General features: G+C 33.1%; 1 protein-coding gene across 1 annotated transcript; it reads left to right on the top strand.

The window, feature by feature from the left end:
- Window positions 1-1,609: 1,609 nt before the first annotated feature.
- LOC132715121 (interferon-induced very large GTPase 1-like) lies at window positions 1,610-18,616 on the top strand (the record flags this gene model as incomplete). Its single annotated transcript, XM_060698098.1, has 4 exons — window positions 1,610-1,782; window positions 9,911-10,018; window positions 13,813-16,722; window positions 17,786-18,616. Coding segments are annotated over exons 1-4 (3,991 nt in total), but the record flags the coding sequence as incomplete, so codon positions are not given.
- Between the last annotated feature and the right edge of the window lie 855 nt (window positions 18,617-19,471).

The following is a 19,471-nucleotide window of genomic DNA, read 5'->3' as shown; positions in this document are numbered from 1 at the left end:
ATGAACATGGTATGTACAAACACTTACTAAATATACATTATTTTCACTGTCATTTTATAATACAGCTATTAATCGGACAGTTCGTAATGTTTTGGATATGTCATTTAGAGATGATTTACCGTCTGAATAGATTGATAAGTACGAGATTTGTATTGTATTGTTAGTGTATGATTACAGCATTCCTAACTGAAAACTTAACCATGAACTAAACTAATCATTCTCACGATATGTCGCTTACTATTTATGTTTGTTCTTGATATCTATTGTCCTTTTAACCTCTGGTTTCATTTCAAAATTCCATTTCGCTCTTTTCCTTTTCTTTCTTTCTTTCTTTCTTTCTTTCTTACTTTCTTTCTTTCTTTCTTTCTTTCGTTTCTTTCTTTCTTTTTTTTCTTTCTTTCTTTCATTCTTTTCTTTCTTTCTTTCTTTCTTTCTTTTTTTCTTTCTTTCTTTTTTTTATTTGCGTAGGGAACACGCAATTTATTTTTGAAGACCGTAGGCCGCTTTTCATGAAATCGCATAATAGATTCAATATCTGTTGAGGTTCAATGTTTTAATGTTAAATGATGCTTAAACTTGTGGAGCTTGCCAAGACGATAACTTTTACCTTTCACCACAGTAAATAATCAGGCTTAATCAACCTGAGCCTGCAACATCGTCGTCAATTATGCTGTGTATATATTTGATAAAGTTTTAACCGGTTTAAACACTCCATTCCCGTTTACGCTCAAGAAACATTAACTTCAAATTGTTTGGTCTGATTTTCAAAACTGTTGCTCCGTTTTATGTTCTATCATTTGTCATATGATCACTGCATATATCTTTAAAAAAGCAAAGGGAACTTCATTGTTTCTGTTTTAAATGCACAATCTGTATGTATATCCAGTAACGCACGAATATAATATGGAAGTAACGCTTTATGACCGATACGAGCAAAACGGAAAGTAAACGGACCAAAACATTTAATATTAAATCAAATTGAAAGAAATGAATTAGCGCATGACATTATACTTAATCCAGCATTAGAAATATTTCCTGGATTACTGTATGCTTTTTAAGTGCATTTGTAAAGCCTACAGAATATAAAAAAATGATCATGTTTATGTGTACGTTATTGTATTAACACATATGGACGAAACTTCAATTTTCACAATATGATATACATGTTGATAATAAGGTCAGCAAATAATTGATAAAATTTTGACACTTATTTTGCGATATGTAGAATATAATGGTTTGTGCAGTTAAATAACATGTAATTGTTAGCCACCTTGAAGATAAAAAAGGTGACATAATAATGTAAAATGTGAACATCCGATAGAAGGTCCAGTTCGATACTTTTAAATTGGGAGGCCAATTGTTGTACGGTAGAATGAAACCTTCTGGGTTCTGTGTCCGGGGTACCTATGTTGCTAGATTTTGTTGGGGTTGCGTTAGTTGAGTGCTGCTGTCTCCTGTTGCTCTTTGTTCTCAAACCTTTTGCACACATATTTGCTCGCCATTAGCGAAAAAGGTACGAGCCCGTATTATTTTCACGTTTTTATATTTAAATAGCTGTTCAAAAAGTCCTTAAGAAGAGGCCAATTAAAATAAAAGAGAAAGTCATTGATACAGAGCAGTACCCTACCCCATATACTGTTATGCTAAAAGGACAGCCTCTGACGTGGACATCGGTAGATGAACCAACCAAATGTTTGGAAACGACATATGGTGAAGTGTCATGCATTACATTCTCGTTAGTGGAAAGTGGCACAATGTTTGTTACATTTAAAGATGAGAAAGGTTTGTTTAAATGTATCTACGAGTTTATATACAAATTCGAGCCCCAAATTTTCAGATTTTAATAATATTAGGTAGTTTATAAATGTTTATCATGTAGTTTCAAAACGGTTCCGGGAGTTTTTCTACAGACATGTAGGCGGTTTTTCCTTCTTCTCTTAATCTGTGCCATATTTTTTAAAAACAAAATGCTCTTCTTAGTCCTTAAGGTATTGTAAAGTCAATTATTAAAATCTTAAGAATGTTGTGACTTTACTGTTGTCAAAAGAATGTCTTAAGTTTGGCAAATTGTAAATATTTAGATGAAGGTAACCGTTCTCTTGACCTGAATTTGACTTTTTGCCATGGACAGATAATTCACAATAAAGGTTAACAATACCTTACTTGTTTTCTTAATAATATGTACCTTACTAGTCATTGAGCAAAATATCAAGAACGAATAAAGAACGAAAATGTTAATTGTATTTTTGTTCGGCTCTGAACCTGTGCAATTTCTTCTTTGAAAAAATGGCTTAATTAAAAAAAAAGACTTTTTTTTTCAATCTTAAAAACTTTTATAGAAATAAATTATGGAATTAAAAGTATATTTTAAAACATACTTGATCGAATAAAAACTAGTTCACTTGCATATGTTATTGATAAGTTTTCGATACATTTTGAAATGTTAGCAATGCTTGCATTACAAGATTATAATAATTGCTTGTATCTTAGAAAAAAACAATATTTTGTCTGGTATCACGGCGCACTTAGACAATTTAGGCCATATGACGCCGAAAAAGGAATGGTGATTTTTGCTTACTTCGAGTGTTACAAAATTAAAGCAACACCAGGGGTCAAAACCAGCTCATCTGCTGGAGCTATGGGATGCATAAACTCAAACAATTCGAATCCATTTACTCGCCTCTTACGACCATTCAAACGGGATAAACGGTGGCTTCAATTATGATGTTTAACTCTTAAAGGCAACCCCTGAGCTTCAATCATTTTGTAAACATAGAAATTAAATTACATGTATAAACATATTGATAATTATGTCTCTTTAAAGTAGGACAACTTCTATTTTTCAGTATTTGTTTAGGTTTCCCTATTACTTGTTTTTACGTCTGACTCTACAAATATTGTAATCATTGCAATGTTGGTAGAATAATTAAAAGAATCACGTATGAAATTTTGCAAATACCTGTAGATAAAAAATGGAAATTGTAAGTATAAAATTCACAAACTTTAATGCAAACAGCTATGATGAAAAAGAAAAATATAAATTATTTAAATCCTGTGTGTATCGGCCTCAAACAAAAACAATTATGATAACTAGAGATAACCGAAAAGTGGTTGATAACCCAACCCACCGCATCGATTGTGAGATTGGCCGTGTAGTTAACGCGTCGGACTAGTAATCTAATGATCAGTAGTTGTTTCCTCGACTAAGAAACTTTACACAAATTGCTCACAACTGGTTGGTTCCAGGAACGGATTCGAAAGTGTGTCTATAAGGTTATAGCTTCCTTCACAATCGAACTTAAACAAATTCTTTATACAACAATTGTTCGAAAGTTTGTGGTTCTAAAGCCAAATTTAAACTTCACATATAAATAGAACAATTTATTTTACACTCAATGATTTCGTTACTGTAATTGTTCATTTTAACTCTTAATGTAAATTGTTTATTTTTTATACTATAAGTCATTTAAGATTTAAAAGAATTTTTTAAACCATTTAAATTTAATTAAAGTGACATTATGTTCATCCAAGGATAGATAGTGAGTGAACGGGCGAAGATCAAAATAAGTTTCGTTTTGACATAATTCCTTTAAATTTAATAATTATGTTCGCATAAACAATAAATAAGGCACAGATCCAATCAAAATTTCTGTAAATATCCATTAGGATTTACCTAAAACGCTTAGTTTATAAAAAGAGTGGACAGTCTTTTTAAATTTTAAGAAGATTTATAATTCTATCTTAAAGATTTTCCAATATCAACTGTTTGTCAAACACCATTTTGACAGTCAATCTTTTGAAATATAAAGTCAATTCAGCTCAACTTGAAAATATAAGCATAATGTCATTTTAAAAGGAAGTTTGAAAAGGACGTGGATGAGAACGTTTTTTTGGTATAATTTATCCAAGGACTTGCAACACATACAGAGGGAAATACTTAAAAAACACTTAAAATCCGAATAATTTGTAAGCAACCATTTTCGGCCGAAGGCCGTCTGATTTCACCTTGACTTCCGCTAAAATTAACAGTAAAGAAATGAATATAAGCATAATTTTCATTGGTCATTTTAACACTAATAGCCTGCTCGATTGATACTTTAGAAGAGCTTCCGTTACAGGCAGAGGTCTGTTCGATTGTGCGATGGCAAGAGGTGTAGGAAAACAATATAAGTCAGAATAAATATAAAATCACAATAATGATATTTTTTAGATGTTTCTAACAGCTTTTATGTTCGGGCATAAGACGATTGAAACGAACTTTCGACTAATTTACAATTGCAAAATTCTCCGTGGAATTAGTGTACAGTATCTACTTAATCTTTATTTGATTATAAATTCCTATTCAAATCAATTTCCATTTTGATTAAAATCAAATAATGTACTAAGTAATATTGTTTAAATCTAAGATGACAATTAATGGGGAAAAACATTGCGGGTAAAAATGAACTGAAATAAAAAAAATTGAGGTCGAGTAAAATGACCTGTTTGCGGTTAGCAAGGTCAGTAGCTTATCCTATGCAAGTTAACAAGTTTGACTTCGGTCGAGTATCTTTTTAAAGATACTTCTTGTTTATCTTAAAATACTATTGCTACAATTGGAAGAATTGCCGATGATGTTATTAATCTTGAAAACTAGAGCAGTGTAAAATATATATCTTCCTAAATGAACTTGGCGTTTCGGTAATTGAACTGATTTTTAACACCAACATGTACGCAGTCGGTAGGCATTTACATTTATGAATACGTGATTGATATGCAAAAATAAAAAAAAACACATCAGTTACCATATAATGTATTGGACACTTTAAGCATCATTATCTGAGACTACCTGGTAAGTTTGGATTTTTGTATGTTTTCATGTGCATGATTAGACTTAAAGGTTCGTGAACTTGTTTATGGTCTCCATATTTTAACAAAAATTCTAACTCGGAAATTTCTTGAGTAAATTAACTCAGTAAGTTCTTAATATATAAAAGCATCTGTTTGCTAGAAAGATCTAAATGCAACGTGAAACGTTATTTGGAAGAAAGTATTGTTAAACAGAAATTAAATATCTGAGCAATTTCCTTAGAAAGAACTATCTTGTGCATTCTATTTTAGAACAATCTTTTACATTTGATTTAATAATGGCAAAAGCTATCCCTTATATTTCATTTTAGAACTATCCTTAAATTTTATTTTAGAATATCAAGAACTATACGTTATCTTTTATTTTAGAATAACAATGAGATTCACAGATTTCAGTTTGTTATTTTGAAATGACCAATACAAATTCTTTATATATTCAGTTCTTTCCTGTAAATTTTACAGGAAAGAAACTAACTTTACTGAAGCATGAGATGGGTAACATCTAACTTTTAATTCGCCTGAAATATTTCTGTCATCATATTCTAACAATATGCTTTAAAGTATAGTGGGTGGCTGATTTTGAACACTTTTATGCGCCATATTGCTGCTAGCGACAGCACGACAAAAAGCCAAACAGAGCGTTTTTGCTCTGTCGTCTTGTCTTCCTGTCGCTAACAAATCAAACCAAACGGCGCGATGTCGTGCGGCGTGTTGTCGAAATGTCACATTGTCGCTCGGCTCAAATCGAAGGATTCGCTATTTCTAATATACATATAGGCCACGTGACAGGGCAACATCGCGCCAACCAGCCGTACGACAACGCGACGTTTGTCGTTCTTCGCTAGCGACAGGACAAGACGACAGTTCGACAACGCGCCGTTTGGAGCGTTTCGCAAGCGAAAAGACATTAAGACGATAACTATGGAACGCCTGGACTGTCTTATGTGTAGAATGACTGATATACATGGTTAAATGTCATTCTATTGTCTCCGAGATACAATATGCTGGGTCAAAATCCCAATATACTGGGTGGAAATCCAAATGCGCTTCAGTTAAATTGGGAGGTGGTAATGTTTGTGTGCCGGAATTTCATTTTATTCAAGTCAAGTCCAATGTATTGGGTCACGGGTGCATTAGTCGTTCTTGATCAAGTTTCTTAAAAGCAAAAAAACAGGATGTGGGTAAAAATTATGGTTTAAGTTAAAAAAGATATGTTTTGTAGGGTTGGTGACAGTTTTAATGTTCGGGGTTAAAAATAGCTCTCCAATCATGGTCAACCATGAAATAAACAGGGTTGAGAGTTGGGTATATTCAATTTTGTTTTGGTAGCGGCAAGGTATTTTATTTGGTGGGATACTTTTAAATAATTTTTTAAGTTTTGGCAATTACAGTGCCTTTTTGGGTGCTTAAAATTTCCTTCTGTTCATTCGTGAAATAGAACTGTTTTGAATAGGATATCATTATGTTTCAATTTCAAGAATGATATTACTGGTTCGGTGCAAAGGTCATTCTGTTTTTCAGTTCAGATGATGTACTGTTCGGTGCAGGAATGTCATTATGTTTCAGTAGAGAACAAAAAATGCTGTGTGGATACCGTTTATTATGTTCAAGTTCAGATGAAATATACTGTTTTGGTGGCAGAAAGTCATTATGTTCAGTAGTGAACACAAACTGTTGTGTGATAACCGTCGATTATGTTCAGTTCAGATGAATATACTCGTTCGGTGCAGAAAGTCATTATGTTCAGTTTCAGGTGATGTACTGTTCGGTGCAGATGTCATTATGTTCAGTAGTGAACACAAACTGTTTTGTGTGATACCGTCCATTATGTTCAGTTTCAGATGGATATACTGTTTGGTGCAGAAAGTCATTATGTTTCAAGTAAGTTAACACAAACTGTTGTGTGATACGTCATTTGTTCAGTTCAGATGATATACTGTTCGGTGCAGAAGTCATTATGTTCAGTTTCAGGTGATTGTACTGTTCGGTTGCAGATGTCATTATGTTCAGTTAGTGAAACACAAACTGTTGTGTGATACCGTCATTATGTTCAGTTCAGATGATATACTGTTCGGTGCCAGAAGTCATTATGTTTCAAGTTCAGGTGATGTACTGTTCGGTGCAGATGTATTATGTTCAGTAGTGAACACAAACTGTTGTGTGATACCGTTCATTATGTTCAGTTTTCAGATGATATACTGTTCTATGCAGAAGTCATTATGTTCAGTTCAGATGATATACTGTTCGGTGCACAAAGTCATTATGTTCAGTAGTGAAACACAAACTGTTGTGTGATACCGTCAATTATGTTCAGTTCAGATGATATCCTGTTTTGGTGCAGAGGTTATTAATGTTCAGTAGTGAACACAAACTGTTGTGTGATACCGTCATTATGTTCAGTTCAGATGATATACTGTTTCGGTGCACCAAGTCATTATGTTCAGTAGGTGAACACAAACTGTGGTGTGATACCGTCATTATGTTCAGTTTCAGAAATGATTACTGCTCGGTGCACAAGTCATTTGATAAATGCGCTGAGTGGTCGATACAAATTATGTTGGGTTAAATTCCCGGAAAAAATCTTGCGTCAAAACGAGAATGGCGGGCGGGAGAACTAATTTTTCCTAGGTACGTGAAGGCTAAATGACCAATAAAATTGCCAAAACAATTTGGCTTCCCCGTAAATACCAAATCGGGAGCTTAAGAACGTTATTTAATTAAATTGGACAGTCGGTAGGCAATATTTAAAATTACCCCAATGGGTATTTTTATCAAGTTTAATTTTAGACTAACTATACCTGTTACAGTCAAATAATGGCACAAGTATTAAAAAAACTTAAAAATATGGTTAAAAGGGGTTTAGCCTGGTTTCCAAGTCACACATGGACCATCGTAAATAAAAACTTAAAAATATAATGTGTTTGGTTAACTTTTTTTGAACCTCCAAGTGGAAGACATCCAAACGAATTTAAAATAATGAAACATAATATACAAGGTAAGGCAAACCTATTTTGAAAGTCACACAGGCCACAGTTTATGGAACGTTAAATTAAGTATGGAAACCCCATTTGAAGACACACATGACCACAGTAAATGGACATTATATATAAGTAAGTGTAGCCTAATAAAGTCAAGCCATGGGACCAAAGTATAAAGAAATTCTTTATAAGTAAGTGAAACCTAATTGAGTCACACATGGCCACAAGATATTTTAGACATACTGTTTTTAACTCAAGGGAAATGTATTTGAAGTCTAAATTTTTTATAAGGCCTACCTTACTTATCTTACTTTATTATAATGTTCCATATACTTTAGTCATGTTGTGACTCAAATAGATTTCCCTTACTTAAACATAATGTTCCCATATATTTTGGCCTAGTGTGACTCAATTAGGTTTCCCTAAACTTATATAGAATGTTCTTCATAATGGGGGTAATGTGTGACTTTTATTGCGCTACCTTACTTATATTAATGTTCCATATTACTGGTAGCCATGTGTGACTCAAATAGGGGTTTCCCTTACTTAAATATTATGTTCCATTTATTGTGGTTATGTGTGACTCTTCAAATGGGTTACCAACACATATATTTTTTTAAGTTGCATATGCTGTGGCCATATGTTGAAACTAATAATAGGCTACCCTTTACTTATATGCTCCATATAAACTGTGGGCCACGTTTTGACTCAAATAGGGTTACCTTACTTGTATATTATGTTTTATATTTTAAAATTTCGTTTTGCTGTGTCCATTTTGTTGACTCTTATAGGTTACCAAACAGATACATTTTAAGTTTTATTTACGGTGGTCATGTGTGACTTTAACAGGCTAACCCTTACCCATATTTTAAGTTTTAATATAACTGTAACCCATTAATGACTGTAACAAGTAAAGGATAGGTCATGAAAAATTAACTAATAAAATACCCATTGGGTATTTTTAAAAGTCCAATTTTATGAAAATAAACGTTCTTAAGCCCCCCCGATGATAATTTTACAGGGAAGAAAATTGTTTTGGGCAATTTTAGTTTGGTGCATTAGCCTCGACGTGAAAACCTAAAATGGAAATTAAGTCGCTCCCAATCTTGGTTGCCCGGGGAAAATATCCGAATGAAACCCAAACATAATTGTGGTATCCAACACAACAGTTTGTGGGGTTCACTATTGAACATAATGACCTCTGCACCGAACAGTAAAATCATCTGAATGAACATAAATGATAGGTACCAAAAAACAACTGAACATAACGACCTTTGCACCGAACAATACATTGACTTGACTGAAGAAAAGATGATATCGGCACACAAGATAATGATAGTACCATTTAAGATAATGATTGTATCATTTAACATTTCTATTTCACGACTGAACACAGAAGGAATAAAGTACCCAACAGCATTGGTCATTGCAACTGAAAATAATAAAAGTATCACCCAAAATTACACTGCCTAAGCCAAACAAAATGATAGTACCACTCAACTGTTTATTTTCATGGTTGAACATGATGAGAAGAGCACCAAACAGCATATTATTATAACCGAACATAATAACTGCAACACCCTACAACATATCTTTTTAACTCAACATAATTGTGTTACCACATGCCTGTTTTTTGTTTTAAGAACTTGACATAACCGACCCTTATGCACCCGACATTCATTGACTTGACTGAATAAAATAAGTCAGCACACCCAACATAAAGCACTTCAATAAACTTAGCACATTAGGATTTCCAAAACCAGGCATTTTTTATCTCGGACTCCACAGAAAGACATTTAACCAGGTAATCAAATTTCCTTCTTTAAACATAAGACAGTCCAGGCGTTTTCCATAGATAACGATATAGGGATTGTTGTTTGATGCCTATCGGAAACGCAACGCGCGAGAGTGTAACCCAAATCAGGGCCACCATATAAAGACATTTTGTTTTAAAACTGTTTTTAAATTAATTCTGTCTGTATTATTTATGAAATCCCGAAAAGTCCTTAATGAAAATTCAAAATCATAAAATTGGTCCAGTTCATGTGTTTAACTTTTGGCTTATAACATCCATTTAATTTTAGTTGCAAAGGAGCTCGTTCTTAAAGGTGAATTGAGAGTTAAACAGGCAATATTTACTGCAGCATTACACAATGATGCAGATTTTGAAGGTAGAGGGGAAGAACGTATAGGTGAGAAAACATTCTTTAAGCTGGCTTTATAATGAAAATAAGTACATACATAATAGCCACACAAGAATATCTTGAGATTAAAATATTATCCGGGGGCACACCAAGGCTGTGACGTTAATTTAAGTGAGTGAGATTGTCTGGCATTCCCCTTCTGTCGTCGATTTAATTATTATTTGGGACATGTTTAAGAGAGTATCACAATAGAACCTTCCCAGGCGGATATATCTCAATAAAGGATAAATATTTCTTTTTTTTGTTACTTTCCTTTGGAGTAATTTTCATAAATCTTGCCTGGAAAAAACTAATTTTTGTTGAAAGTACGGATATGAGCATGGAACTTATATGTTGCTAGGTTTTAATATGGCGAAACTGCATTATCAAACTGCTTTAAGATCGTTAACGTTCCTTACTTCATTTTATTTTAGCTCCACTTTTCTAATGAAAGTAAGGGAGCTATTGTCATAACTATGTCTTTGGCTTCGTTCACATTTTTGTTAAAGACCTTTTTCTCAGAAACTATGAAAAGTTTTTGCTTCAAACTTGATGTAAACGTTAATGTCATATAAGGACGCAATTTAATAAGTTATTTGTTTTCTTTGGATTCCTTATCAGTTACAAATTATTTATCATTTTAGTGATTAGCCTGTCCGTGCTCTGCCTTACACCTTCTCCTGTCTTTGTTTGGGGTCCTCCTGGTCTCCTTGCCATTGGTCCTTGTTGCTGGGTCGTGTGGTGGTTGCGTTCATTGATTGCCGCCTTTCCTTATTGATCTTGTTTATCATATTTTATGACCTTTGTCAGCCCAGATAAATTTGCGCTGGTTAACCCTTTTTGATCATGTCCATTTTCTCACTTCCAATCGACGTAATTTCCTTCCAAGTTGATTAACATGTTCACTTCCAAAATAAGGCACTGTTTCAGAAGAGCAGATAATCCTGGCAAAGTTATGACACGTTTGGCTTATTTTAAATTGAATTGCATTTCTAAAAACAAGGTAACTTTATCATTTCTTTTTCTTTTTATTCTATTATTTATTTTTAGCTCTGACTTTCTTTATTAACCTTTTTGTTAAGCTGCATTTCTCAAAAAGTCAAAACAATTTTTATGCCCCCACAATGTGAGATATAGCTTCACTGTCCTCGTCGTCAATAGTCGAAGTCCTCCTCCTCAGGTCCGGTCGTCCGTACGCCCGAAATCTTGTAACACAATCCTCTTAAACGATCGATTTTGCTTAAACTTACAGGGATGAACAACCTTAATGTGTAGATGGTAGTAAAGGAAGGAATTTTTGCTGCGACCAAATTTAACAGAATTATGGCCCTTTGTTGATTTTTTCACTAGATACTATGTAGAAATTTGTGAACGCAACTCCTCTTAAACTGGATGGCAGAATTTGCTTAAACTTACAGGATGAACAACCTTCATGTGTAGATGGTAGTAAAGGAAGGATTTTTGCTGCGACAATTTTAACAGAATTATGGCCCTTTGTTGATTTTTTCACTATATACTATGTAGAAATTTTGTGAACGCAACTCCTCTTAAACCGGATGGCAGATTTTGCTTAAACTTACAGGGATGAACAACCTTCATGTGTAGATGGTAGTAAAGGAAGGATTTTTTGCTGCGACCAATTTTAACAGAATTATGGCCCTTTGTTGATTTTTTCACTATATACTATGTAGAAATTTTGTGAACGCAACTCCTCTTAAACCGGATGGCAGATTTTGCTTAAACTTACAGGATGAACAACCTTCAGGTGTAGATGGCAGTAAAGGAAGGAATTTTCGCTGCGACCAAATTTTTACAGATTATGGCCCTTTGTTTGATTTTTCACTATATACTATGTAGAAATTTTGTGAATGCAACTCCTCTTAAACCGGATAGCAGATTTTGCTTAAACTTCCAGGGATGAACAACCTTAATGTGTAGATGGTAATAAAGAAAGGAATTTTTGCTGCAACCAAATTTAACAGAATTATGGCCCTTTTTTGATTTTTTCATTATATACTATGTTGAAATTTTGTGAATGCAACTCCTCTTAAACCGGATGGCAGATTTTGCTTAAACTTCCAGGATTAACAACCTTAATGTGTAGATGGTAGTAAAGGAAGGAATTTTTTGCTGCGACCAAATTTAACAGAATTATGGCTCTTTGTTGATTTTTAGTTTTCAACTTGTGGCACATGTAGTCCAAAAAATATTTGACCTAGAGTCATAAGATTGACAGAACAGTGGCGTGTGGGGGCATCCGTGTCCTATGGACACATTTCTAGTTCAATTTAATCCTGAAATGCTTGTCCACTCTTATAAATTGCAAATGCATTTCTTTTGGGCAGTAAAAATGTATAGCCATCTATAGTTAATTATTCCCTTCTTTTAATATTTACCATTTTATAATATTTACCATGTTCTCAAAAACCAACAAAGCTTGAAATATTTGTTGACATTCAAGGGCGGGTAAGTTTGTAGACAATATTGCACCTTTTCTAATTCGCTATTATTTACTATCCAGCATCGAAAAATGTTTAACGCGCTGTCAGCGGAAAGGTCTTGTTAAGTTATTCACCACAAAGATTTACACTTATTCTGACATCGTAGTGTGTTCCTTGCATTTCAGTTTTTTATGTTGAAATTAACACAAAGATGATTAATCAACAATAATCTTCTCGGTAAAAGGATCTTGTTTATGAAATTGCTGCAGAAAAGAACCATGACTTTTTGCATTATTTTCCGCTTTATACACTGTCAGTTATTTCCCATTCTGTTTGTCCAAACCATAACTCGTATACCATTTTTTCAACATGTGCAGTGCTCACAAAGCTGCATCACTCAATTGCAATTGACATTATGCTCATTTAAATATAAAGGGTGACCGTACGTAGTAAATTTATATTTTAAAATATTTGTTTGAATTTTATATTCTACTTAAAAGGCATAGTCAATTAACCAAAATGACCCATGGAAATCCTGTAACTTTCCCTTATTAATGTTAAATTTTTAAAAAGAGTGGTGCATCTGTTTTATATTTTAGGCAGTTTTAATATTTTAGCATAAAAGTCTTTCATTGTCAAATATTACTCAATCAAATTATAACAGTCAATCTTTTGAAATGCATAGCTTATTTAGCTGAACTTGAGAGCCAAGAAGTTAACTTAACTCTTCGTTATTTCATTCGCCATCAAGATTACATGTCCAAATGCATCAGTAATCTCTTTAATAACTGAAAAATCCCTTTGCAAAAATATTGCTGCAGCAGTGGACGTGTAATACTTACAATCATTTCCAACGAATAAGATAAGAATATAATATACATTAACCAGGAAGTATTGTTTTTTACTTTAACACACTGGAGATAAATACACAGTTCCAAATTATTAATTTAATTAGAAAAACAGTATTTATTTAACGGTCCGCCTGGGCTCCTTTCCATTGGTTCTTGTTGCTGGGTCATATGGGGGTTGCGTTCATTGAACGCCGCCTTTTCTTGTTGATCTTGTTTTTCATATTTTATATCAAAGTTAAAATTTATACCGCATGACTTCAGTTTGGTGTTACATCATAATTGTATAAATTTATACATACTTTGTTTGGGGTATTTATTTATGCAAGACACCTCACTTATTGATTTAATACATTTACTATAAATATTTTGTACTCCCCAGTGACCTTAGAAGTACGATTATTTCTAGCTTTAGTTATCATAGCATTGGTATACTTCTTAAATATTTGTCTTTAAACATACACGGATGCTTTTGTTGATTGTGATAAATGATACAATTTTCATCCACATTTAGATAACGAAACAACAGAACACGATGAAGATAGACTCAGTCATTATGAACAATTCCTTAATGCCTTAGGACTCTTGGATTACTACCCTAACAAGATAAGCATTTCCAATGTTATGACAATCAATATGGACAATGGATCAGTGTTTGATCAAGACCAGAAGAAAATAGAACTAACCGAACTTCCATGGATACTTTTACGAAGTCTACTTGGGGTTTACTGCAAAGCAAGGGATCGGGTAGCATCATTGATTAAAGAAAATGCAACACCTCAAGAACAATGTACAAGCGATTGGTTATTTGCCGATAGTTATGATCATACTGAGGTAAATCCCCTTGATCTTTTCATTACAGTTTACAAATGTTGTGATCCTATGTTAAAGCAACTTTTGTTTCAAAAGTGCTATTCTTGTAAAATAGCGGTCCCTTTTATTCATGTCCTTCATGACTTCTCATCATTGAGTAGTAGATCTGTTGTCTCAATATGGCCTTTAAGAAGTCTTCTTATCCAAAACAGGTATACCAATAATGAAGCAAAAACAAATTTATGTGTTGAAGAGGAGGTGCACGAGCATCCAACAAATCTTATAACATTTGCGCGCATTGGGAAATCAGCTAATTCTAAATCAGAAATGCTAAATGGGTTGTTATCAGATAATAATTGCAAGACATTCTTTGATAAAAATTGCGTCTCACAAATTGCCAGTCATAAATATAGTGAGGAGCTCGTTGAAATATTTTGGCTTCCAGTTGAAGGTAACTCAATGGATAGGTTTAACAAACCTGTCACATTTTTAAACTGCAGAGGCAGTTTACACCAGTTTCAGACTGAAATATTGGAGTTTGTGTCTAAATTGACTGACATTTTAGTTATACTTTTAGATATCGAATCTTTAAATAATTCAACTAAATATACAGAAGATTGTGTGTCCAAATTTTCATCTATGATTATTATCGTTGATAACCCTATGAGACGAAAATTCAAACCGATAATGGACACATTTCGCTTAAAATTACAAGCGCAAGGAAAGTTTTGTGAATTAATTTCCACTTACCAAGGTGAAAGAAAACGCAACCCTGTTGAAATGACAGAAATTTTACAAAGGCAATTGCAAAATCTTCTCATAAAACTGCAACCGTTGTCATTGTATACACGGATTACATCTTGTTCTCAAAATATTTATTTGGATGAGGACAGTGATTCTTGCAAAGACGGAAAGAAATGTGCACGGGATATCATTGAAGAAATGACGAAAGCAGGGAGCTCATTGGAATGGAAGAGGGTTATTACGCCAGTTCAAACCACTATATCAAATGAAATAGCTAAATGCATTAAGAAGCAACAACGTTTACAATATGCAACTGAAATTAGGGATAACGAAGAAAAACTACATTCATTAAGACATAGCTGCTTGGATAATGTGACATCTACAGTTAAACAATTTGCCTTTTATCTTTGCGAGACTAATACATATGATCTTTCCCTCCAGTATTTTCTTGGGTGGTTAAATATCATGCTGGGAAATATAAAGATGTCAACAGTCCAAAAATTACAAAAACAAAACAATTTAGAAATTGATATACTTAAATCAAGTGGTTTATCAGCTATCGATATTAAAAAAAAAACCGATTTATTACTGAAAGCTACAGAAAAAAAAATTGATAGTTCTTCCTTTAGTATTGAGCATCTTTTCCGCGAAATAAGTCATATTTATAATGTGCTTTTGATCTTAAAAGGGCGGTATGGCCTTCCCTCGGTGGAAAAAATGAAAACTACTTTAGCCGAATTGATATATATTGGATATACATTTGAACTTGTAGATGGTGACAATTTCTTTTTAGCAACTCATTGGGTAGAAGCAGTTTTCCTTTCCCTTTCACTTAAAATTGATCATGAAAGTGTTTTGACACTCTCAGTGGTAGGACTTCAGAGTTCTGGGAAATCGACATTGCTGAATACAATGTTTGGGTCGCATTTTGCTGTTTCATCTGGGCGATGTACGAAAGGCCTGAATTTGCAATTAATTCCAATGTCAAAAAGAATAACAAAACAAAATAAATTTAGCTATGTTTTAGTTGTAGATACAGAAGGATTGAGATCTACGGAGTTTTCTGATTGTAAGTTAACTCATGACAACGAATTGGCAACATTTATTTCTGGACTTGGTGATGTTACTATCCTTAATGTCATGGGGGAAAACATTTGTGAAATCAACGACATTCTCAATGTGACTGTTCATGCTTTTATACGATTAAAAAAGGCAAATAAGTCCTTGGATATAAGAAAGTTGTGTTATTTCGTACACCAAAATGTAAGTGATATATTAGCTGCTCGAAACACTAGGCCTGGGTTACGAAAACTATTGCAGAAACTAAATGATGCAACTAAAGACGCCGCTCAGGTGGAAAATGTCCCTGCCATCAGTCAATTTAATGAAATTATGGAATTTGATATGTATTCACAGGTATTCCTTATGCCAACACTTTGGCAGGGTAGCAGCCCTATGACTTTTGTTAACTGTGATTATAGTCAGCATATTAACATTGTGAAGAAAAAGGTGCTACAGGGGGCTTGTGAGATGAAAAAAAAGTCATACAAATCGTTAAAAGATTTTGTAATCCATATGAAAGATCTGTGGACAGGTGTTTTGAGCGAAGATTTTGTTTTCAAGTATCGTAACAGTTTAGAAATCAAAGCTTACTATGATTTAAACAAATATTTTAAAAGAGCATATTTTAAAAAGGAAGGGAAAATATATGATGATTGTTGTGATAATGCTAACGTATCATTTTCAAGGTCAGTTGATATCAACCAATTAGACACTGATTTTAACAAATCTAATCTTGAAACTGACGAAACAATAAACAATGAAGAGGTGAATTGGAAGCTTGAACTTGAAGACTTTTTGAGTAAAAGTAAGTATTCTGAAGAGCAAGAGCAATGGAAAGATAAAACAGGGGGTCAAATTGAAAATGTTTTTTCGGAGAGTTTTTTAAAAAGGGAAATAAAAAAATCAAAATTTTCCCGATTTTTTAAAAAAGAAAGAGGGGAAAGAAATTTAAAAATAAAACATTTTATTAAAAAGCTGTTTTTTTTAAAAAGTTTAGGGGAATCGGCCAAAAATTTTACAAAAAAGTCCCCCCAAAATAAATAAAAAAAATTTTAATTTGAAAAAATTTCTGGAAAAGATTTAACTTTAAATCACTTATACGTTTGGCTCGGGCCCATAAATCTAGATCAATTTGATATAAAAAAGATAAATAAAAACAATTTTTTAAAAAAAATTTTTTTGCCCAAAAATTTAAGCCTTTTTTTAAAAAAATTTCTTAGTTTAAACGTGATGTAAAACTGTAATAATTACTTAAAAAGGGCTCTTCTGAAAAATTTAATGCATAGATAATTTAAAGTTTTTTTCCCAGACTAAGTAAAATAGGTTTTTTTTGGGAAATGAATTTTAAAACAAAAAGGGGCCGAAATTTTGGGAAAACATTTAAAAAAAAGAAATCGAGAAAACATTTTTAAAAAAAGGATTAATTTGGGAAAATTTCCTTAAATGCTGAAAAAAAAAAAGAGTGAAGAAAATTACTGCATCTGTTGTAACAAATTTCTTCAAGGAAGTTGAAATATATTATACTGAATTCGAAAAGCAACACGCAATGGAATTTTCATTTAATTTTAAACTCAAAATGAAAATATTTACACGGATTGCTGAATGTGCCGGCAATATTTTTGAAATGCACAATATAAATTATGAAAAAGTAAATAGTCCAGGAGCCCGTCTCCAAAAAAGCAAACAAAAATTTAAAACTATTTTCATTTCCTTCCATCTTAATCTTAAAGCTGACGAAACTGCTGCATCTGAGTTAAGTAACGCAGTGAAATCCTCTGTTCGTGAGTCTGTGATTAAGTTACTGCCAAGGGAAATCAAAGTTGCATTACGTTCGCATATCGGTTCATTGAAATATCATTTTATTTCAGACTTACTTTCTGATTTATTAAGCATGAATAATTATAAACTCTTCTCCGAATACAATCAGAACCCAAAACTATTTGCCGCACAGTGGATCACAAAACGGTCTAATGCGTTTCTATTTGATCAGCCTTCAAGAAAGTATTGCAAAATGGCTTGTCGCTACATTATGGAATACTTTGAAGAAGTCAAAATGTCAGTTGTTACAACTGCTGATATATTTTCTAAAAGATATCCATGGGATCGTAAGACTATTAAGAATAGTTCTGCCTCTGATGACTGGATTGACACATTGTCGTCAAAATTAAAAATATGTATTCTATCTAAATCACAGTTCGATCTTTTGAAGGACATTCTACGAAACAATGACAACTTGGAGAATTTCAAGGAGCTTGTTATTGAAAAGCTAAATGAATCTGAACACAAACTTATAGAAGAGTTTGAAAATGTTGATAGTACAACTGTTATTTGGAATATACTAGATCCTATAACAGAAGTAATAAATGAAACTTGGGGTTGTCCAGAAGAGTGTCCATTTTGTGGTGAGCCGTGTGCTAGAGATATTCACGATGCCGAGAAAATGCCCCACTTTTGTATACAGCATAAACCAAAAGGATGTAAGGGGGTTCATTTTACAGATTCTAAAGAACTCAGTATTGATACATGCAACTTTGCAATTAATTCAACATATTTAACTCATACTTGCGGTGTGTTCGACTATGCTTGTGCATCTGGCACTGAAAAAAAGAGTTGTCCGGTTGGAGTTCACCGATACCGTGACTATAAAATGTTCATAAAAGATTGGGACATAGAACCAAATACAGATATGAACGCCGTATGTAAGTTTTGGATGCTTTATTTAAGTAGGTTTGAAAATGAAATTTCAAGAGATACTGGTATAGATATATCAAATATCCCTTCTTCCTGGCATGAAATTTCAGATGAAGATGCAATTAAAAGTCTGAGAGATCTTTATAATTAAATATCATGAAAATGAAAAGAAGTAATGTTAAATATATTAATAAAAGTATTAAGTATTTTATAAATCAGTCTGTCATTGTAAAGTGTAATACTGAGTAAGGGCAATTATTCGTATTTTGCAAGGCGTTTTACTTACTTAACATTATCTAGTGGATTGACTTGTAAAAGGCGTAATGTAATTATGTAACGTAAAGAAATTAATTATCTATATTTTTCACATTATCCCGTTTTAACAGAAAGTGTTTTTTTTAACCTTTTCTTGACCTGCATACTCGTTCTTATCATTGGCGGATTGCACAAAATGAATATCGACCGCGAAGCTCCTTACCAGCCGTTCAGATATTATCCTCCATCATGTTAAAGTTTCCTTTTTAGCTCACCTGTCACAAAGTGACAGGGTGAGCTTTTGTGGTCGCTTTTCGTCCGGCGTCCGTCCGTCGTCCGTCCGTCCGTAAACTTTTGCTTTAAATGACATCTCCTCATAAACCACTGAGCCAATTTCATCCAAACTTCACAGGAATGTTCCTTTGGTGGTCACCTTTAAAAATTGTTCAAAGAATTTATTTCCATGCAGAACTCTGGTTGCCATGGCAACCGAAAGAAAAAATCTTTATCTTCTTTCAAACAACCCTAAGAGCTAGAGCTTAGATAATTTTAGCGCATTGAAAACATCTTTCTAGTGAGTGATCTACCAAGTTTGTTTCAAAAATAAA

This window comes from Ruditapes philippinarum, unplaced genomic scaffold (genome assembly GCF_026571515.1).
Source record: "Ruditapes philippinarum isolate M1 unplaced genomic scaffold, ASM2657151v2 ctg7047_1_1_1_1, whole genome shotgun sequence".
Lineage (NCBI taxonomy): Eukaryota > Metazoa > Mollusca > Bivalvia > Venerida > Veneridae > Ruditapes > Ruditapes philippinarum.
This window is presented reverse-complemented; position numbering and strand designations above follow the sequence as displayed.